Below are 22,746 nucleotides of genomic sequence, written 5' to 3' on the forward strand. Positions count from 1 at the left end.
CTGGGCTGGGGATGTGGCTCAAGCGCTAGTGCGCTCGCCTGGTATGCGTAGCCCGGGTTTGATCCTCAGCACCACATACAAACAAAGATGTTGTGTCCGCCGAAAACTAAAAAATAAATATTAAAAAAATTCTCTCTCTGTCTCTCTTTCTCTCTCTCTCTCTCTCAAATAAAATAAAAACCTTTTTCTTTCTGATTCCCGCCCCCCCCCCCCATACTGAGTATTGAATCCAGGGACACTTTATCACTGAGCTACATTCTCAGCTCTATTTTTTATTTTTAGACAGTGTCTTGCCAAGTTACTGAGGCTGGCCTCAAACTTGGTATCCTCCTGCCTCAGCCTATGGGGTAGCTGGATGACACATGTGTCAACGCTGCTCTTGGCTTTTTTTTTTTTTTTTTTTTTAATGCTAGAGATCCAATCCAGGGATTCGTGCATGCTAAGTAGGTAGCTTTAATCTCAACTCCTAAAAATAACCTTGGCATATTGGCTATCAAGCTTTTTAAAAAAAACATACTTGTACTGGTATATCTACATAGAATAGTGGTATTTGTTGTCACATTCTTGTACATGCACACAATATAACAATACAGTTTGTTTCGTTAGCTCTCAGACCTTATACATATTTACATATAAACACACTTAAGTTGGAATTCTTTTTTGACTTAACATGAAGTATTTTGTAAAGTTGTTCATTTGATGAAGAATCTACTAAAAAAAAAAAAAGAATCTAGTCAGAATCATAGAGTAAAGCTCTTAATAAGTTCAGGAACAACACAACAACCGTGTTAATTGTTATCTTGTTAGAAATGGAGAGGTTCATGTTGATATGGCTGATGAAAAGTGTTTAATAATTTTTGTTCTTAAATAGTAGAGAGAGAAAAGAGGAAAGATGAGTTACTGGATATCGCAAAGTCAAAACAAGAACGTACGAATTCAGAACTGCACAATTTGAGACAGGTATGTTCCCACCTATCTTTCTCTCACTGTTAGTTCCACCATGCCACCAGCGCACTGGTTTCATTAAAGAGGTTCTTGGCATAAAAGTTAACTAGTGAGATCGAAATAAACACACAGACTCAGTTACCTTTTTCTATGACCAGGTCCGAGACGGCTCCCCCTCTGGCTGTCACCTCGAACCACCCGGTAGGGCAGCAAGGATTACTCAGGGCTAGCAGGAGAGAGAGAGAGGGAACACGCCAGGGAGTAGCCTTTTATTGGGGAACAAGAAATTCAGGGGAGGATTCCATCCAATGAAGGTTGAGGGGGCGCCGTACTCCAAGGTCAGGGTCAGTGATTGGCCGCCGGGGTCAGGGGTCAGTGGTCAGTTACACCCCCACACGGACAGGCTCTCGCACCAGGAGAGGGTCAGGAAAGCTCCTACACAGTTTAGCCAGAGCGCCTCAGACCCAAACCGGGAATTGCCCAGTCACATGTGAGAATGGCTTCCCACATGTTAGGAAGGAAATGTTCATGAACAGACTAAGAAATTGTACACTGATTAATTTTGTCTATGGCACTTTTGGAATCCTGACTACACTAGCCATACATTTAGCATAGTCGATCGGATCTTGCTTATGGTAATTTAAAGTCAGCCATACTAACAAATATTAGGGTGAACTTAGGGAGAATAAAGGCAAGCAATGCACACTTCTCTAGCAAACTATCTGATGTATTAAGGTTTGAAAGTGACAAATTGTAGCCTCCATTTAGCTTCATTGTTATATTTTATATTGATTTATCACTATCTATGGCAGATTTATGTAAAACAACAGAGTGATCTCCAGTTTCTTAATTTCAATGTGGAAAATTCTCAGGAATTAATTCAGATATATGATTCAAAGATTGAGGAATCGAAAGCCCTGACATCCAGGTAATCTTAGCATATGCTGTTACTATGATCTTGGCTTTTATTGCATCATTGGATCAATATTTACTTTGTGTTTACCACAGGCCAGGACCTACTACCATTCCTCATGTAGTAGGAAATACTATATATGAGCTAAAAGTAATAATAGTCCTAGGTTATGGTGAGACCTGATTTGAGAATTTTAGGCATGATTCTAATTTAGCCACTTGATAAAAGTAAAATCATTAAATCTGATCTGTATTGGGTAGAAGATAGGCCAGAGGTAAACCAGTCCTTCATTCAGTTATTCACTCATTCAGCACCCACAGTGTTCAGGCACTAGCCCAGGAATAGGGAATAGCAAGATGCATAGGACTTAATACTTGCCTCAAGAAGTAACGTCAAAAATGGCATTGGTATCTGCAGTTGGAGCTCAACACTAAGGGTTGGCATATTGGCTCTCAAATTTTTAAAAAAAAACATATTTGTATTGGTTTATCTACATGGAATGGTGGTATTTGTTGTCACATTCTTGTACATGCACGCAATATAACAATACAATTTGTTTCGTTAGCTCTCAAACCTTATATGTATTTACATATAAACACACACTTAAGTTGGAATTCTTTTTTGACTTAACATGAAGTATTTTGTAAAGTTGTTTAAAGGTTATTTTGAGATCCCTGCCCTCAGCCTGATTTTCCTGTTTGCCTTATCAATAGGAGACTACTTTCCTAACTTGTACCCAATTTCTGTAAAATTAAAATATAAATATATAAAGTTAGCAGGCATAATAACTAAACAATTAAATTTAGTCTGCTTTTTCAAGCAGAAATGTTACAAGAAGCCGTGAAAAGGAAGAGGGAGTAGAGGAGTTCCCCAGATCTGGATTAGATTGACATTGATGGCATCTCCTTTCCCTGGAAGAAAATGTAGTGGGATTAGTAGCTGCAGGAAACGGGTGTAAAATATTGCTACAGGCAGTGTAGCAGGAATTCAGCTGTGCTGCAGCTCTTATTGTGCTTTCTTTTTGGGGCCTCTGTTGGAAGTTATTACCCTGTTGCTCTGTGGCCCAGCTACTGCCACTGTCAGTAGACACCAGTTCCACCCAGGATTCTCTTGTGGGCAAAATCCCCTGACATTGTCACTTTTTCCTCTTTGTATGTCAGTGCCACTGAGAGGTACTTGATGAGTTGGGATTACTCCTAAAAAGCATAAAATGGCCTATATGTCGTTTTAAAAGGAAAGAGTTGTGTTTTCTAGGGGATCAGACCAGTACAGATCAGAATACCTGAATACATGTGACATGAGAAATCTTAAAGTAAGATATGCTAATAGATTTTGTCACATTTATGTAATATCCTTGATTTGCTGGGAGTGGGTCATTTATAAAGTAAGTACAGTAGAAGTTAAGGATGAGAAAGGGGAAGTGCTTGTGGCTTGGTGGTCAAAAAGGCTTCCTGGAGGAGATCAGGCTGGAAGTGGGCTCTGCATATCAGACCAGTGGGTCTTATTGGGATTTAGCTCTAATGAAGCATATGAGAAATACTTAGAATAATGATATCAAGTGTTTTATAACTTTCCTTTTTTGTAATGCCACTATAGCAGAGACATGTGTTTATCAGACCTTGACAATAACCACCTAAAAGTCGATGCTAAGAGGGAGAAAAGTCAGAAGTCACTGGTTAAGGACCCAAAATTTGAGACCACATTGGCTCAGCAAAATAGGCCAGACAAGATTTCTTGTGAGGTATGCAAAGGGAAGAAACTACAGATTAATACTGAATCTGGGGAAAAAAATATAATTGCTTTATCATCTCTGTTTACAAAAGACTTAATGGAGAAACAAAAGTCTTGGTCCCTGGGTGGAAAAATCCAGAGTGAACCCGAAAACAAAATCACATTGTGCAAGATCCATGAAACATCATCAAAAGGTGGTGGAATTAGGTTTCAGAATGAAGAGAAGCAGCTCTGGGAAAGTTCAGCATCTTTACCTGATGAAAAGCAGTGGCATGATGTCAGTGTTTACTTGGGCCTGACCGACTGCTCTGATGCAAAGCCACCTGAAAAGCTGGATGTGGACTGTCATGACTTGATGGAAAAGTCTGAGATGTCATGTGGCCCCAGGAATGAAGGATGTCAGAGTGACAGTGACCTGTATGAATCCAAGTGCTGCCACCCAAGTAACTTCATAATCGAAGCCCCAGGCCACATGTCTGATATGGAGTGGATGAGCATTTTCAAGCCTTCTAAAGTGCAAAGAATTGTTCGCCACAAATCTGTGTGCACTTGTTCAGGAAGTGTCAGTGCAACAAAATATAACTCCTCGGCAAGGTTAGTGATGCTCACATCTATATGCCAGCACATAGTGTGTGTGCCAGAACATGCAAGTTCAGAGAGCTGCAGTAGCCACCTCGTGCCTTCTGTTAAACCACAGCAGTGTTTGCAAAGGAAATCTTAAGACAGACCGCTTACCCCTTGCATAGTCAGTTGAGTGCTTGATTATACAAAGGCTGTATTAGATTTCAGAGAGGAGTTGATCCTGGGGCCGGCTCCTGAGGCAAACATTTGACTTAAAAACAAAACCAGTAATGAGTTGGCCAAATATGTTTTATTAAAATACAGATGGGTGGGTCACTGTGCAGAATGGAATGCTGCTCTGAAGCATTCCTCACCCCTGGATCTATTTGGAATCAACAAGTGTATCCTCCTGTGTCCAGACTGCATTATTTTAACCACATATCAAAATTTCTTTTTGCCCTTATCCAGGGTCACTTGGCATATTCCCCATCCAACTGCTTATCCTGGGTCCAGTTTATATCTGTTTTCAACTTTATAGTCCCCCATTTTTTTTTTAAATCATGCAAGCGAATATTTGTATTTAATAAGCTGATAAAATTTACTAGGTTTTTGAGATGAAAATGGATTAGATATTAGCAGAGGCTGAATTATTCAGGTTCATCTTTTTAGATTTGCTGAATCTTGTGGTTGAGTGGCGCTGTAATGTCTGCTATTTTTAACAAAGCATAGCTCGTAGATTTTAAAATACAGAAAGGATGAAGTTTCTATATTGAGAGTCTTATTTGAATTATTGTATTGATTTTCATTTTAAAATTTCTTTCTAGTACTTATTATTTGGAGTGTTCTTTGACCCTTTTAGAAGCTTCAGTCCTTTAAAAATCATATCCTGCCATTTGCAAAAGAAAAAAAATTAACCTGGTTGTTTCATTAAATATCATCTAGTCATATTTGGTTTTTAAAAATCTTTGGGTGGGGCTGGGGATGTGGCTCAAGTGGTAGCGCGCTCACCTGGCAAGCGCAGGGTGCTGGGTTTGATCCTCAGCACCACATAAAGATATTGTGTCTGCCGAAAACTAAAAAATAAATATTAAAAAGTTCTCTCTCTCTCTCTCTCTCTCTCTCTCAAAAAAAAAAAAAAATCTTTGGGTGACTGCAAGTAATCATCACTAGGGGACAATGTTCTGTTTGTCACTACTACACAAGAACATTCATGTTAAGGGAAAAGCTTGCATTGGATAGTTTTGAGAGCATAGAGGAGCAAATTATATATAATTTATATGTTAAACTTAATGTATAAAACAAATTCAAAATCACCTTTCCTTGTAAGGCCCTTTTGACCTGACTGACTTAAAATAATGGAGGTAACTGCTTGTTCTGCCAGTGGAGGCACATGCCAAGGCATCACATGACAGATACGTGACTAAGTAGGAAAGATAATTATGTTTTCCTATTTTTCCGTAGATTACAAGAACTTGTATGTCCACTCTATTATCTAAGTAAAATATTCGCATTGTGCCCCCATTCCATTTGACAAATAGAGGTTTGCCTGTGGAGAGAGAAGCCACAGGCACCTGCTCTTCCATGTTCCCTAAGACCCAGCAACTGTAGGAGAATCAGCCACTGTGGCACTGGTTCACTTTCACAAAAGGCTCCATACAACCATTGACAAACTTGGCCTCGCAACCAAAAACCTAACATTTTCACAAGTTTAACCTTACTCTGCATTAATTTTTCCCCTCCCTTTTGGATAATTCTGTCCCTAGAACTAACCTACCTTCTTTCCTTTAGTGTTAGCAGAGTGAATTCAGTGCCTATAGCATGCTTAAGCCCCTGCCCCCCACCACACCCTCTTTGTGTTTTTTTTTTTTTTTTTTTTTTTGAGGAGGGAAATTTCCTATTCTGTAGTTACCCTTAACTACAAATATTGTTTTAATTCTTATTTGCAAAAAAAATGCATTAATTTCCAATATTATACTCAAATTAGAGCTTCTTTATTTAAAAAACAACATGTTGGGCTGGGGATGTGGCTCAAGCGGTAACGCGCTCGCCTGGCGTGCACGGGGCGCAGGGTTCGATCCTCAGCACCACATAAAAATAAAATAAAGATGTTGTGTTCACCGAAAACTTAAAAAAAAAAAATTTAAAAAATTCTCTCTTTCTCTCTCTCTCTCTCTTTAAAAAAAAACAACAACATGTTTTGTCTTCTTGAGATACTTTTAGGTATGATACTGTATGATGCATGTAGGGTTGCTGTAAGATAATCTGTTTCTGTTTGATCTTATTATTCACAGTGAGCTAATTGCCATCCAGCATTCCCACTGTTTGAGTTCTTCAAAGTCTGCCCTAAGAGAGGATGAGACAGAGGCCCCTCCTGATAAAAATAATTTATCTAAGGGTTTGTTAATCAACAAAGAAGCAGCTTTGTCCAGCAAAAAGGTTTGTGTTTTGTTTACCAACTCCTAGTTTATTCAAGCAACATTTCTATCCAACATGCTTCAGTTTTTCTGTATTACTCTCACATAATTTTGACCATTCCTCAGTTTTTCAAGTTATAGAACTTTAAGGTTCTTTTTATTTATTATTTATTTTGGGGGGCCAGTACCAGGGATTGGACTCAGGGGCACTCTGGTTGTGTGTATGTTGTCTTCCAGCAGCTGTACTGTAAAGTTTCAGAAACTATAGCAGGGATAGATATTTTTCCTTAGTTAGAAGCTATTTAAGTAAAAGGTCTTTCTCCTTTTTAAAAAGATAATTAAGGGCTGGGATTGTGGCTCAGCAGTAGAGCACTCACCTAGCGTGTGTGAGGCCCTGGGTTCGATCCTCAGCACCACATAAAAATAAATAAATAAAGATATTGTGTCCAACTATAGCTAAAAAATAAATATTTAAAAAATAGATAATTAAAATTGGTTTACCATCTGATTTCAGATAATGAATAGGAAAAATAAGCTTTGATTCAGTAAATTTAATTTTGCAAAAGTTTTATTTCCATATTATAATTCTTTACCTACAGAGCCTAGAGGAAGAGGAAAAAAAAAGAGGAAGATGGAGTTGTTGAGAGTAGGAGTTTTATTTTTTTAATATTTATTTTTTAGTTATAGTTGGATACGATATCTTTATTTTATTTATTTTTTATGTGGTGCTGAGGATCGAACCCCGGGGCCTCGCACGTGCTAGGCGAGCACTCTACCGCTGAGCCACAATCTAGCCCGAGAGTAGGAGTTTTTGTTTAAAATATGTTCTTCAGGGGGCTGGGTTGTAGCTCAGTGGTAGAGCACTTGCTTGGCATGTGTGAGGCACTGGGTTTGATTCTCAGCACCACATTAATAAATAAACAAAGGTATTGTGTCCATCTACAACTAAAAAAAAAAACATTTAAAAAATAAAAAATATGTTCTTCAGACTAGAAGCATCATCACCTGAGAACTTGCCAGAAATGCAGTTTTTCAAGCCCACCCAAGACATTATTTTATTTCAGTTTTTTAGGTGTGTGTGTGTATGTATGTGTGTGTGTTACTGAGGTTAGAGCCAAGGGGCACTATATTGCTGAGTTACATTCCTAGACTGTTTTTAATTTTTTATTTTGAGACAGGGTCTCACTAGGCTGCTGAGGCTGGCCTCACAATTGCGATTCTCCTGCCTCGAACTGCGGAGTCACTGGGATTATAGGCTCAATTATTATTATTATTTTTTTATAGAAGATTCAGTCTTTTTTTTTAAATATCTTTATTTTTATTTGTTTATTTTTATGTGGTGCTGGGGACTGAACTTAGGGCCTCACGCATGCAAGGCAAGCGCTCTACCACTGAGCTACAAACCCAGTCTACAGGCTCAATTATTTTTAAATTAATGGCTTTATACAAGGCTGGAGCCTACAAGTCAGTGTTTTGTCTGGATTATGTGATTAATCAAAATCCAAATTACCCACTTTTTTCTTTAAACATCAGTTGGCTTTAGGCAAAGTGCCCCTTGGGTCTTTTAGGTGTTTGATATATAAATATGTATGTATGTCCTTGTTTTTTTTTTTTTTTTTTTTTTTTTTTTTTTTTTTTTGGTGATAGTGGGATTGAACCCTCGGATATTCTACCACTGAGATACCCACCCCTAGCCATTTTTTCCTTTTCTTTTTTTTTTTTTTTTTAAGAGGCCAGGCTATGTTAAGTTTCCCAGAATGACCTCAAACTTGTGATCCTCCTGCCTCAGCCTTCTGAGTCCCTTAAATTACAGGTGTGTGCCACCATGCCCAGCTTAATTTTGTTGTTGTTGTTTTGTTTGCACAGAACTGGGGATTGAACCCAAGGCTTTATGCATGCTAGGCAAGCACTCTACCACAGAGCCACATCCCCAGCACTTTTTTTTGAAGTGGGGGGAGTGGGGCGGGTACTGGGGACTGAATTCAGGGGTACTCGCCCACTGAGCCACATCCCCAGCCCTATTTGTATTTTATTTAGAGATAGGGTCTGAGTTGCCTAATGCCTCACCATTGCTGAGTCTGGCTTTGAACTTGAAATTATCCTGTTTTAGCCTCCTGAGCCGCTGGGAATACAGGCGTGCGCTACCCAGCCCAGCCCCAGCACCTTTTAATTAATTAATTAATTTTATTTTAATTTTTTCTGGTACTGTGGATTGAATCAGGGGCCCTTCACCACTAAGTTATTTGTATTATTTACTTAGTTATTTGGGGCTGAGGATTGAACTCAGGGGCACTTAACCATTGAGCTACATCCTCAGCCCTTTTTAAATTTTCTTTAGAGACAGAGTCTCACTGAGTTGCTTGGGGCCTCACTAAGTTGCTGAGGTTAGCTTTGAACTTGAGATCCTCCTACCTCAGACTCCTGAGCCACTGGGATTACAGGCATGTGCCATTGCACCCAGCTATTTTTTTAATTTGGAGACAGGGTCTTGATAAGTTGCTGAGAGTCATGCTAAGTTGCTGAGGCCTCAAACTTGTTATCCTTCTGCCTTAGCCTCTCGTGTTGCTGGGATTACAGGTGTGTGCCACCACTCCTGGCTTTAGTTTTTATGTTTGAAACAGAGTCTATGTTGCCTGGGCTGGCCACATGGCAAGTTTGAGGCCAGCTTCAGTAACTCAGTGAGATCTTCAGTAACTTAGTAAGACCCTGTCTCAAAATAAAAAATAAAAAGGACTGGGGATGTGGCTCAGTGGTAAAGTGTCCCTGGGTTCAGTCCCCAGAACCAAAAAAACTAATCTTTCTGCATCTGCCTCTTCAATAGCTGGGATTATTGGTGTGTCCTACCACACTCCTGCTTTTATTTTTATTTATTTATTTATTTTAGTTGTAGATGGACACAGTATATTTATTTTTATGTGGTACTGAGGGTCGAACCCAGTGCCACATGTGTGCAAAGCAAGCACTCTACCACTGAGCCCCTCTTGCTTTTATTTTTAATTAGTAAATATTTTGTACAGTAGCCACAAACAGCAGCCTCCTTGAAGGATATGAAGCCTTTTTTTAATTTTTATTTTTGTACCAAGGATTGCACTCAGGGGCACTTGCCCACTGAGCCACATCCCCAGCTCTATTTTGTATTTTATTTAGAGACAGGGTCTCACTGAGTTGTTGCGTAGCTCCTCGCCATTGCTGAGGCTGGCTTTGAACTTGCGATCTTCCTGTCTCAGCCTCCCGAGCTGCTGGGATTACAGGTGTGAGCCACTACATATGGCAGTATGAAACCTTTTGTTTGTATGGTTGCCTTAAGGATCCTTGGAAATAGCCTTTTCCAAAGAGAGAGAGAGAGAGAGTGTGTGTGTGAATGTGTATGTGTATGTGTATGTGTATGTGTGTATGTACGCTGGAGATGTAATCCAGGGATGCTTAACCACTGAGCCACATCCCCAACCCTATTTATTTTTTTATTTTGAGACAGGGTCTCACTAAGTTGCTGAGGCTTTGAACTTGGGATTCTGCTGCCTCAGCTTCCAAAACCACTGGGATTATAGGTGTTTGCCACTATACCTAGCAAATAAATATTTTAAGCATTAGAAAAATGAAGGCTATAACTGGGCACAGTGGTGCATACCTGTAATCCCAGTGATTTAGGAGGCTGAGGCAGGAAGATTGCAAGTTAAGGCCAGCCTCAGCATCTTAGCTAGGCCTAAGCAATTTAGTGAAGCCCTATCTCAAAATTTAAAAAAGAAAGAAGAGGATACTGGTGTTGTAACTCAATGATAAAGCCTCCTGGGTTCGATCCCCGGTACCAGGTAACAGAGGAAGAAGAAGAAGCAACTGTGCACCTACATTAGGGTTTATCAGATGTTTACATTTTAGGATATTTGCTTTATTTTTCTTTTTGAGGTAATAAAGTAGGAATCCCACCTGCCATTTTCTCCAGGCCCTCCCAGTTAACTACCATTCTGAAGTTGATTACACATTGTTTTTATTCTTTTGCTACATAAAAGTACATACATAGGGGCTGGGGTTGTGGCTCAGAGGAAAAGTGCTTGCCTAGCATGCATGAGGCACTGGGTTTGATCCTCAGCACCACATAAAAATAAAAATGAAGGTATTATGTCTACCTACAACTAAAAAATAAATGTTAAAAAAAAGTACATACATAAACATTACATGATGCTATTTTGTTTGTTTTTATTTATTTTATCATTATTTTTGTGGTGTTGAGGATGGAACCCAGAGTCTCGTGTATGCTAGGCCAGTGTCTACCACGAGTCAGCTCCCCAGCTCCCAAAGTTGAAAAGTAACAAGAATAAATGAAAGCACAGCTTTATGTTGTAAAAGCTTATAGGCCCTTAGTATTGAAGTCCCATATGCAGATATTTGGATCTGCTAATTATGCCTTCAAAAATTTATTTAGGAAAGTAAATTGTAGCAAAATTCTGTTAAAATCACATTATTTAACAGAGTAGGTTCTAAGAAATAAAAGGAATTTGATTAACATTGATGTCTTACTTTGCAATACCTAATCAAATATTAACAGGTAGCTACAACTTGTGACTAAAAGTTATGTTTGTAAATATAAACACTTAAAAAATATTTCTCAATTTTATGAATGCTCACATTATTAATCCTTCTAGGAAGACTTCTCACCCACAAGTAAGCTTCAGCGATTGCTGGCAGAATCTCGGCAGATGGTCACGGATCTGGAGCTGAGCACACTGTTGCCCATCAGCTGTGAGAATTTCGATAGCAGTACCAGAAGTGTACGTTTCCTTTTCTTTGGCTACATGGGTAGGATCTGGACACTCCATGAGCACTGGAGTGCAGGTGTCACGGGAGGCAGCCTTCCTGTTAGAATGAGAGTTCCTTTATGTCTCCGAGGTAGGAAAGTTGGCAGCTTGCTTTAAGGAGAAAGGCTCAAATATCTCTTCATCCAAACTGCCTCTGCCTCTTTGTAATTCCTGTTATTTGGACATGTGAGCATGAATTCTTGGGAATAGTTTTTTATGTGTATGGTGCTACAGATGAAACCCAGAGCTTGGTGCCAAGCACTCTACCACTGAGCTAGAACCCCAACTCAGATTCTTGGGGATTTTTAAAAACACAACATTTCAATTTTCAACATTTCAAATACACAAAAATTTCAAATGTGAAAAATAGAATAGTAACAGTCACTCATCTTTAACGGTCATTAACTTCTTGCCATTTTTGTTTTATTCCCCCCATCCAAACATGTTTTCTTCTGAAGTGTTTTAGAGCAAATGTAAGACAGTGTATCATTTCACTCATAAATACTTCATAGTTTCTGTATCAGATATGGACTTTTAGAAACAGCCATAAGATTATTATATTCAACAGAACGAACAGTATCCTTAATATCATCTGTTGACTAAACCATCTTAAGTTTTTCCCATTTGTCTTAAAAATGTCTTTTTTCTCTTTGTTCAAATCAATATCTACCCAAGGTCCATACTTTGCATTTGGATATGGCCCTTAAAGTCTCTGTAGTGCCCAACATTTCCTTTCTTCCCACTTTTCTCTTCCTCCTCTTCCTTCCTTCTTTCTCTTCTGTTTTCCTCTTCCTTTTTCTCTGTCTTTTCTACTTTTTATTTCTTTGGTGCTGAAGATTGAACCCAGGGCCTTGCATATGCTAATCATGCTCTGTACCACTGAGCTACACTCCCATCCCTATCTTTAGTTTTTTTAAGGCCATTCATGTGTGGAAGAAACACTGGGTCATTTGTCCTGGAGAGTTACCCACATTTGGAATCTCACTGACTCTCTCTTTGAGTTAACACTTTCCTCTGTCCCCCATAATTCCTGAAAACTGGCATTTAGATTAGCAATTTGATGAGACCTTTGATCAATTTGGGGTTTGGAGTTTTTAAAATTTTGGCATTGGTTATTCTATCTGCTTCCTGTTCTGTCACATCAGGAGGGCCCTAATATCTGGTTGTCCCATAAAAGATGTTATGCTTGATGGGTGTGTTTGGGAGTTTGTCAGCCTGACCTTGAATATTACCAAGTTTCTCTAAAATCACTTAATGATTTTAGCATTCACTGATTATTATTTAGAACACATTACTTCATTGGGAACTTCATAATAGTCATAAATCTGTCATTCTTACGGGGAGAATGACATGTTAAATCTTTTTTTTTTTTTTTTTTTTGGTACTGGGGCTTGAACCCAAACATACTCTACCACTGAGCTATATTCTCACCCTTTTTAGTTTTTTATTTTGAAACAGGGTTTTACTAAAATTGCTATGGCTTTAGTTGCTGAGGCTGGCCTCAAACTTATGATTCTTCTGCTTCAGCCTTCTGAGTCTCTGGGATTTCAGGTGTGTGCCACCAAGTCCAGGTCACACGTTAACTTTAACTGCTTATTTTAAGCACAGTAACAGTTCAATGGCAGTGATGTAAGTTACTCTGTAGATTTTATGGCATCATCATAAATAGTGAAAAGAATGCTGGAAATCAGGATAGTTGCCCCGTTTCCTCATTGTAAAATATGAGCTTAGAACTGGTGCTTTAAGATTCAAGGTACTTTACTTGAGTGTGCTATGTGAATATTTAAAGATATTTGAAAGCCACTGAGTTAAATTCTTTTGTATCCCTTACCCCAAACCAAAATAAACAAAGCAGGTCTTCAAGAATACTGAAAGGCTTTTGTATTAACCCTAGCTGGGGTGCAGCTCAGGGGTGGAGTGTGTGCCTAGCTTGCGTGAGACCCAGGGTTCCATCCCCAACACTGAAAAGAAAGAAAAAAAAACCTTGTTGGAGTATAATGCCATACAATAAAATGAAGACATTTATTAAGAATGTCTTTAATGATTATTTTAGTACTTTAATAAAAACTGATATAAAAAAACTGGTTTGATAAGTTTGGACAGATGTGTATCCACCCATGCAACCAGTATTCCAATCAAGGTACAGAGTATTTCCATCACCCGAGAGGTCCTTTATGCTCGTCGAAGTGAATCCCCCTTTACCACTGTGTGCAGTTTCTGATCTGATTTTATCATGAGAGACTAGTTTGACCTATTCCAGAGTTTTGTGAAAGTAGAGCAATATGGCATGTGCCCTCTCCAGCTTTTTCAGTGTGACTGAGCTTCAGCCAGGCTGTGTATCAGCACAGTGTTCCTTTTTAATTGCTGCATAGTAGTATTCCATTATGTGACTCTTCTACCGATTATTTTTTCTTCTCTTGGTGGGACATTTGTTTCCTCTTTGTGGCTACTATGAGTAAAGCTACTGTGGACATTTTTATACCAGTGTTTTTATGTATGTATATATTTTTTTGTTAATACCAAGAAGTAGAGTTGCTCATGATACAATAATGTATATTAGCTGGGCCTGGTGGCACATACCTGTTATCCCAGAGACCAGAGACTAAGGCAGGAGGGTGGCTTGGAGGTCAGCCTCTCCATTGTGGCAAGATCCTGTCTCAAAATAAAAAAAAAATAAAAAGGGCTGGGATGTAGCTCAATGGTAAGGTACCCCTGGTATTGGTTCAATCCCCAATACCAAAAAAAAAAAGTAAGAACAAAAGAATAGGTGTACATTTGGGCTGGGGTTGTAGCTCAGTGGTAGAGCACTTGCCTAGCATGTGTGAGGCACTGGGTTAAATTCTTAGCACCACATAAAAATAAATAAAGAAAGAAAGAAAGGAAGGAGGGAGGGAGGGAGGGAGGGAGGGAGGAAGGAACAAGAAAGGAAGAAAGAAAGAAAGGTCCATTGACAACTAAAAAAAAAATAGGTGTACATTTAACTTCTTAATAAACTGCCAAATTGTTTTTCAAGTTAGTTCTGCTAGCTGTGTATAAGTGTTGTAGATATTCCATATACTTACCAATATATACTTATGTCATCATATTTCATCTAAATTGTTCTGGTAAATATGAATTAGCATATTATTGAGATTTAATTTGCATTTGTTGGCTAATGATAAACATCTTCCTGTGTATTCATCTCCACTTATTTATGTTTTCCTTTTTTCTCTTACCATATTTTATAGTTCTCATTGTAGGGATCATGTATATCTTTTGTTAAATTTCTCTCCTAATATTTTGTTTATTGAGGCTATTATACATGGTGTTTTAAGGTTTAAGAATGTATTTTCATTATTTGTTGATATAAATACTGTAAATTGGAACTTTGCTGCATTCATCTATTCTATATTTTCTAATAGACAAGCATGTCATTTGTGAGCAAAGAAAATTTTGCTGGGTATGGTGGTGTATACCTATAATTTCCAGCATCTAGGAAGGCTGAGGCAGGAGTATTGCAGGTTTTAGGCCAACCTCAGCAACTTAGCAAGACCTCAGCAATTTAGTGAGACCCTATCTCAAAATTTAAAAAGATAAAAAGGACTAGGGATATAGCTCAGTGGTAAAGCACCCCTGGGTTCAATCCCCAGTACAATTAAAAAAAAAAAGAAAAAGAAAGAAACTTATTTTTTCCCAGTCTTTATGTCTGATTTCTTACAGCTCTGGCTAAGATCTTCATATAAATGTTGAATAGAAATAGGGGGAGCAGGTGTCTTTGGCACATTCCCTGAAATATTCACTGGCATTTCTTGCATGCTATCTTCAGTTGGCATTGTGTTACAATGAGCTGTCACACAGCAGTTTTCTGATGATCCAAAAGTTAGCATATTTGCCATGTTAGAATCAGCATGCGCCTTTCAGAAACCTAAACAGGTAGTTACAAAGGTTACCTTTAAAGAAGAATAAAGCTCCAGGGCTGGGATTGTCGACTAGCACGCAGGAAGCACTGGGTTTGATCCTCAGCACCACATAAAAATAAAATAAAGATATGTGTCCACCTGTAACTAAAAAATAAATATTAAAAAAGAAGAAGAAGAAGAAGAAAGCTCCACGATGGACATTGTAGAGGAGCTTGTAGTCTCAGGTATGCAGGAGGCTGGAGTGGGAGGATCACTTGAGCCTAGGCATCCAAAACCAGCCTGGGCAACATAGCTAGACCCTGTCCCTCAAAAAAGAAAAAAGAAGAAGAAGAAAATGGAAATCCTATCATTTGTGACAACATGGATTAATCTAGCAGATGTTGTTAAGTGAAATAAGCCAGGCACAGAAAGACAAATACTGCATGGTCTGATTGACATGCAGCTATATGATCTGATAAACTTAGGGGCACAGTGGCATACAGCTGTAATGCTAAAAACCTGGGAGGCTGAGGTAGGGAGTAGCAAGTTCAAAGCCAGCCTTAGCAATTTGTTGTGACCCTGTCTCAAAATAATAAAATAAAAAGGGCTGGGATGTACCCCAGTGGTAGAACACCCCTGGGTACCAAAAACATTTTTTTTAAATAAAATGGTCAAACTCACAGAAGCAGAAGGTGGAATGGTAGTTATCAGGGACTAGAGGGGTAGAGGAAAAGGGGAAATGTTGTCCAGAAGATACAAACTTTCAGTCAGTGGAGGAATAAGTTCAAGAGATCTATTATACCACATAGTGAGCATCATTAATAACAATGTATTATACACTTGAAATTGCTGAGAGAGTAGATTTTTTTAAAATGTTAAGTACATGAGGTTGATTTGGCCCTTCCAAAATGTATACATATTTCAGAACATCACAACACAAATATATATAGTTTTTGTCAATTTATTTATTTTTATTTTTATTTTTTTTAATCTTTTTTTTTCTTTTTTAAAGAGAGAGTGAGAGAGAGAGAGAGAATTTTTTGACATTTATTTTTTAATTATCGGCGGACACAACATCTTTGTATGTGGTGCTGAGAATCGAACCCGGGCCGCACGCATGCCAGGCGAGCGCGCTACCACTTGAGCCACATCCCCAGCCCAGTTTTTGTCAATTTAAACAAAAATAAATCCTCACTTCTTTTCTTTGTGGTACTGGGGATTGAAATCAAGGTCCCAGGCATGTTCTGTACCACTGAGCTATTCTCCCAGCCCTAGAAACATTTAAATAAAAGTTAGATATGTGCTACTCAGAGGACTGAGGGTTGAGGCAGGAGGATCACAAATTCCTGGTGAGCCTAGACAACTTAATGAGACCCTGTCTTTAAAAAAAGAAAAAAAGGCTGGAGATGTTCCTCAGGGGTACAGCACTTTCCTAGTATGTGTGATGCCCAGGATTGATCCCCAGTATCCGCCCCCATACAAGGTATGTCACAAAATAGCAGTTTTATGCATGTTAAATGGCTATAAGATACTTAATTACCACAGTATGTATGGTGGGGACCTGAGTCTGCTTGTAGATTGGCTTGTTGAGAAGTGGTGCAGGGCTGTTGCTGGGTGGAAAGTTGTAGCAGCAGTTGGACCTGTGTGTGACTCACAACATGGGCTGGGGAATGTTTCAGGGTGAGTGTGTCTTGAGTAGTCCCACATGGCCCAGTTCACCTGGGTACAGTGTGCCTAGTGTTCCTTATGGACAAAATCATACATAAATGCAAACTTCACATTAAGCCCAAATTGTCCACTAACATACCAGATTGTTATAACCCATTCTTGTTTTCAAAGCAAGTGTTACAACAGACCCGTCTTTCAGTCTCTGGCTCCAGGCTCTTCTTGTAACCTCTTTTTTAGGGTTTGCTATAATTTAGATCAGAATGTCCCGCAAAGGCCTTGTGCTAAAGGTTTACTCCCCAGTTCATGTTGCTAGTAGGAGGTAGTGAATCTTTTAGGAGGCTGGACCTAGTAGAAAGGGGAGCGGTCATTGGGGCATGCCTGCAAAGAGGATATTGGGACCCCATCCCTCCTCTTTCTCATTCACTGAGGCCTTGGATGAATGGACTTCCTCTGCTGTTTGCTCCCTCCATGACATGCTGCCTTGCACAGGTCCAAAAACTATGGATTCACCTGATCTGGATCAAAATTGAGAGTCAAAACAAACCTTTCCTCTTTTTAAGTTGATAATCTCAGGTATTTTGTTATAGTAATAAAAAAGCTAACATTCCTGTCTAAGATAGGAATAAACTCCCTCATTTTGGTCTTCATAATGTGTATCTCTGTGTGTGTGTGTGTATTTATTTCCATCAGAGTATACATCATGGTACATAATGGTTGATTACATGCTACTAAGGATGCTAAGTTACTAAGGTAACTACCTTGAATGGAACTGATAGGAAAAAAGGCAAGACTGTGACCTTAGGTATGGATTGAAAAAAATGCTAAAGCTATTTGAAGTTAGTGCAAGCTTAGCTTCAGAGAATTTTTGAATCATGCCTGTAATCCCAGCTACTCAGGAGGCTGAGGCAAGAGGATTGAGGCCAGCCTTGGTAACTTAGCAAGACCTTCAGCAACTTAGTGAGACTTTGCCTCAAAATAAAAAGGGCTGGGAATGTAGCTCAGTCATAAAGCATCCCTGGGTTCAATCCCCAATGCCTTTCTACCCCAGCTCCCAGAATTTTTCTCAAAAAAAAAAAAAAAAAAAAGAATTTTTGAGCTAATTAGACCCAGAAGAAACATCTAATCCAAGACTTTCATTTTACAGTGAGGAAAAGGGGCTATATCTCTTCTTCTGTTCAACGTCCCACATAGAATCAGAAAATCATTTAATTGGAAAAAATATTCTTTCCACTGAATTAGCTGATTGTAGAAATGGATGGGAAAGCATAATTTAAATAGTAGAAGTGTACTTGGCAACACACTTTATGTATTCCTCCCCCATGCCTTTGAACTTGGTACAGATAGAAACAGGAAAAGCAAATATTTTGAAAAAATAAAAATTTTTTCAACAAGGAAGCAGGGTAAAGTTCTGAGCACCCTGTGTCACCAAGGCGTTGCCGTCTGTAGCTCAAGACAAGAGTGGTGATTCAGAGCTGTGAAACGGGCTTTCTCCGACATCTCTGGGGAGCCCAAAATGATTTGGCCCTCCTGGTAGGGAAATGGCAGGGTTTTCTAAAAGCTACAGAAGAATTGAGCCTTTGACAAAGCAGTGTCACTTGGGAATCTCTCCTACGGACACTTCTGCATGGGCATAAATGGCATAAGTACAGATTTTCTTTATAAAAAAGTCAAGCTGCAGCCCAATTGTCCAGCAAGAGAGAGGTGAGCAGTGCACATCCACACCCTGGGACCCTGCTTAGCTAGAAGGCAGGGCAGCTGGGATGCAGGAATAGCTTGTGCTTATCCTGAAAGGCTATATAGGCTAGTGCTACCACTGGGCGTTCCAGCCCTTTCTTTAGGGGTCTTAAATCTTTTTTGTGGCAGGCTAGGAAAGCTTATGGGACCATGGGTCTCTTTTAGCATATTGTGGTTTGTCTGATCATTTTCTTTTTTCAGGGTTAGGGAGGTACTAGGGATTGAACCTAGGGGTGCTCTACCGCTGAGCTATATCCTCAGCCCTTTTTATTTTTGAGACAGGCTCTCACTAAGTTGCCCAGGCTGGCCCCAAACTTGGGATCCTCCTACATAGCTGTGATTATAGGTGTGTGCCACCAGACCCTGCACTTGGTTATACTTCTATTTCCTAAAGTTTTTTTTAAATGCATGTCTACTATATTTGCATATAGTTGACTTTGTTTTTTTTCTAGTTTCTCTATCCTGAGTACTAACTTGGGGATTGTTTTTTAGAACTTAGAAGTCTCAGAAGAGTCAGATCAAAAGAATACCTTTGTCAGTCATTGAAAAAAACAAAGTCAACTTGAATATTCATTGTTATCTTGGGTAAGTCACCTTTGCTTATCTCACCTTATATCTTAGTTAACATTTAATAAGTAACTTGGGATATTGATAATGTGGAGTCAAGGCCATGCATTCGTTTGGCCAGTAATCCTCTTTTTCGCTTGGCCTATTTATACTATACATACCTTCTAAATTCAGTCAAAGTAAAATGTCTACTTGTGAGAGAAATACAGATTAAAAGCTCTTATTCTGAGTACATAAAATTTTAAATCTAAGGAAGATAATACATAGATCCAGCTTTAAAAACCAGATTCTAAATTAACATTTCAGTCTCTCACCTAGATGGCTCTCTGATTAAGAAAAGTGTTTCTGGGGTTTCAGGTTTCATCAGAAAGTGGACAGACCCAGTAAGCACTTTCTTGGTTTGCATCTCCTGTATCAGACTTTCATGTCAGGTGCATAGTTACTTCAGAATTCAGTTTGATATGGCAACGGTATTGCCCATCTCTTCACTGTGAACATAAGAGCTGGAGCTGGGAAGACAGGACGTTGAGTTGCCCCAGCTCCCTGTTCCTCTCCCTCCTATGATACTCTCTTGCTAGAAAGTTTCGTGTTTGTGACACGTCACATGACCTTATGCTGCTGGAACCAGGATGTGTGGTGAATGTCTTCCACCCAGGGAACTTCAGTGCTGTCCGGTGCTTGCTGGTTTTCACTGTTTGCTCTGTTTCCTCCCCCAGCGCCAGATTTCTCATCTATATGGAGGGCAGAAAGCAGACATCAATGTGACTTCACCTTAGAACAAAAGATGACTGTGATCCTTCACAGGCAGCATTTAACACCAAAGCGGAGCAGAAACTAAAAGTTTATTTTTTAAAACATCTGTTGTTTTCAGTTAACCATTTTCATGTCTAAGAAATATTTCCATTTGTAAGCAGTGAGGCCTTATTGTATGTACACGGAGTTGGAATTATGCTAAGAAGGAAAAAGGTCTCTGTAAAGGTGCAGGCTGTAGCTGGGCACTGGAGACTCTTCACATGGGAGGTCAGGTGAGCGCCTGCGTGTAGATGCCCATACCTTACCACCTGCTTTCCTAAACCCTGAACATCAGAGTCAGCTCCAGATATATGAGGAACAATTTTCTCTTCTCATACAATTTTAACGCTGGGCTTTGCTGTGTTAACAGACATGAGATGATATGATATAAAATGTTTTTAAGGGAAAATATCACCTTGGAGGCTGACAGGTGAGGTCCATCTGTCCTAAGCCAGCAGAGCCCCGTCTTGTCTGGGTCCGTAACTCAAACAAAAGCTTGCTGGAAAACCAAGTTTCATATGAATTTTTTTATATTAAAGGACTAAAACACTTCCATTTTAACTTGTAAATTTTATTTTTTAAAGAATATAATGTGTGCTCTGTGTTCCTTCTAAGAGAACTGATCAGCTTCAGTCAATAAAAAATATTTTTAATACTAAAATAAAAAACTTTTGTTTTTTTAAATTATATAGGAATAAAATAAGGAAGGTGTTATTTTAAACTGAACTGGCAAGTTAATTTCCTTAGGAATGGGAATGTATTTTTTTTTTAATCATTGCAGATATCAAAGTTCTGTTGTACTGGATAAATGCACCTTTGTTGAAGGTTTCAGTGTTTCTTCGGAGATGATTTTCATGAGAGTGGAAGAGCCGCCCCAGTTAGCCTTTTTAATTAGGGTGCTGAAAAGAGAAGTTGGGCAAGGTTTGGCTGCATTCTTTATAAATACTTGCTTTCTCCCCAGGCTAGTTGTTCAGAGTAAGATCGAGAAAGGTGTAGTTGATCCCAAACCAGCGCTTGCCAAGTCGGGTACATAAACTACCCCTGGGGTAGGCTGGCTTCCAATCTGAGAATCAAAATATTAAATTTTTCTCTTTGTATGACAGTTTGGGATCACACACTTCACCCTGCCTACTAGAAAGGGAACACTGACGAGATGCTAATAGGAACATTTTAGGAAACTAAAGGATTTTTTTTTTTTTTTTTTGTACCTGAGATTGAACTCATAGGCACTTGACCACTGAGCCACATTCCCAGCCTTATTTTGCATTTATTTAGAGACAAGGTAGCAAGACTGTGTCCCAAAATAAAAAATAAAAAGGGCTGAGATGCAGCTAAGTGGTAGAGTGCTCCTGGTTCAGTCCCCAGTACCAAAAAAAAAAAAAAAAAGAAAATATAAATCCTAGCCAGGTATGATGGTACCCACCTGTAATCTCAGCGAATAGGTAAGCCAAGGCAGGAGGATCTTAAGTTCAAGGATAGCTCCAGCAACTTAGTTGAGACCCTATATCAAAATATAAAATAAAAAGGGCTGGGAAAGTGGCTCAGTGGTAAAGCACTCCTTGATGCTTAGCACCTCACTTTTGCTGGGGCTGCCCTTGAACTTGGGATCCTCCTGCCTCAGCCTACTGAGCCACTGGGCTTACAGGAGTGCTATCATCATCATTCTTAAGACCAATAGATCATTTTAAGAGGAGCCACTGAATCTTGCTCTGATTTGTCTGCCAGCAATCATCTTGGTATTGGAAAAGTCATTGAAAAAGAATTTGTGAACAGATTTTTAAAACAGAAATAGAAGTACTCAAAGAAAGAAGTTCTGAATCAAGTTGATCATAAATACTAAGAACAACTTGAGCCAAAAGTTACCAACAGCTCAGAACCAAGAGGCAGCATGGGATGAGGCTGCCTGGCTGCCTTCGGGAGGCAGGTCAAGGGTGGAAACCTTGTCATGCTCTGGTCTACTGATCCTGGGTTTGCTGTGGCCCTGACTTTAATCTTCCCTCTATGGTGACACCTGTAGCAAGCTGTTGGCTTTGTAGTTGCTCAATGCCATTTCCCTTAAGCCAGTTGATGGTGATTCTGGTAGGGCACATTGCAGGAAGGTTCATCATGCTAAGCCTTGGGGGGAATTATCACAGCAGCCTCCGGTGTGCAGGAGAACAGTGAATACCATCAAGTTAAGAAACCAGACACGTTCATCAGGACTGCAGTTGATGAAGTAGGTTAAAACCTGCATGGTGGGGCTGGGGATGTGGCTCAAGCAGTAGTGCGCTCACCTGGCATGCGTGCGGCCCGGGTTCGATCCTCAGCACCACTTACAAACAAAGATGTTGTGTCCAGCGAATTCTCTCTCGCTCTCTTAAAAAAAAAAACAAAAAAACTGGATGGTGTCTCAGGAGCTTGTTAATCAGCCCTGTGAAGGAAAACTTCTGAAGGTTCTCAGCCAGTGCATGCTTGGGAAAACAATAATAAAAGAACAAAGCCATTTTGAGCACGTAGTAGGGCTTTGCTGGCCCCTAGAGACACAAGAGTGAGCAGAGCAATCCTTGCTTATATCCTAATCGGGGAGACAGACCTTAGTAAAAACATCACATACTAGGTCATGAAGACTGCTAAGTGTTATGAAATAAAGCGTGTACAATTAGGGACATAGGTCAGGCTTCCCTGAAGAAATGACATCTGAGCCAAGAGCTGAAAGATGAGTAGGTGCTAACCAGGCAAACAGGAAGAGGGAGATAATTCCAGACCATAGT

General features: G+C 39.4%; 1 protein-coding gene across 6 annotated transcripts in view; it reads left to right on the top strand.

Moving 5' to 3' along the window:
* Positions 1–20,610, top strand: part of Ccdc62 (coiled-coil domain containing 62) — a 42,784-nt gene extending 22,174 nt beyond the window's left edge. For 5 of the 6 annotated variants that reach the window (XM_076845223.1, XM_076844952.2, XM_076844933.2 and 2 more), the window contains 7 exons: positions 872–960; positions 1,758–1,873; positions 3,455–4,183; positions 6,442–6,586; positions 11,205–11,330; positions 19,130–19,222; positions 19,921–20,610. In XM_076845223.1, the coding sequence (XP_076701338.1) occupies positions 872–960; positions 1,758–1,873; positions 3,455–4,183; positions 6,442–6,586; positions 11,205–11,330; positions 19,130–19,183 (1,259 nt within the window). In that variant the 3' untranslated portion in view covers positions 19,184–19,222; positions 19,921–20,610. The remainder of the gene's footprint in view (positions 1–871; positions 961–1,757; positions 1,874–3,454; positions 4,184–6,441; positions 6,587–11,204; positions 11,331–19,129; positions 19,223–19,920) is intronic. The other variant, XM_076845317.2, reaches the window with a different exon arrangement.
* The last annotated feature ends 2,136 nt before the right edge of the window (positions 20,611–22,746 follow it).

The sequence above is a fragment of the Callospermophilus lateralis genome, chromosome 1 (genome assembly GCF_048772815.1).
Source record: "Callospermophilus lateralis isolate mCalLat2 chromosome 1, mCalLat2.hap1, whole genome shotgun sequence".
Taxonomy (NCBI): domain Eukaryota; kingdom Metazoa; phylum Chordata; class Mammalia; order Rodentia; family Sciuridae; genus Callospermophilus; species Callospermophilus lateralis.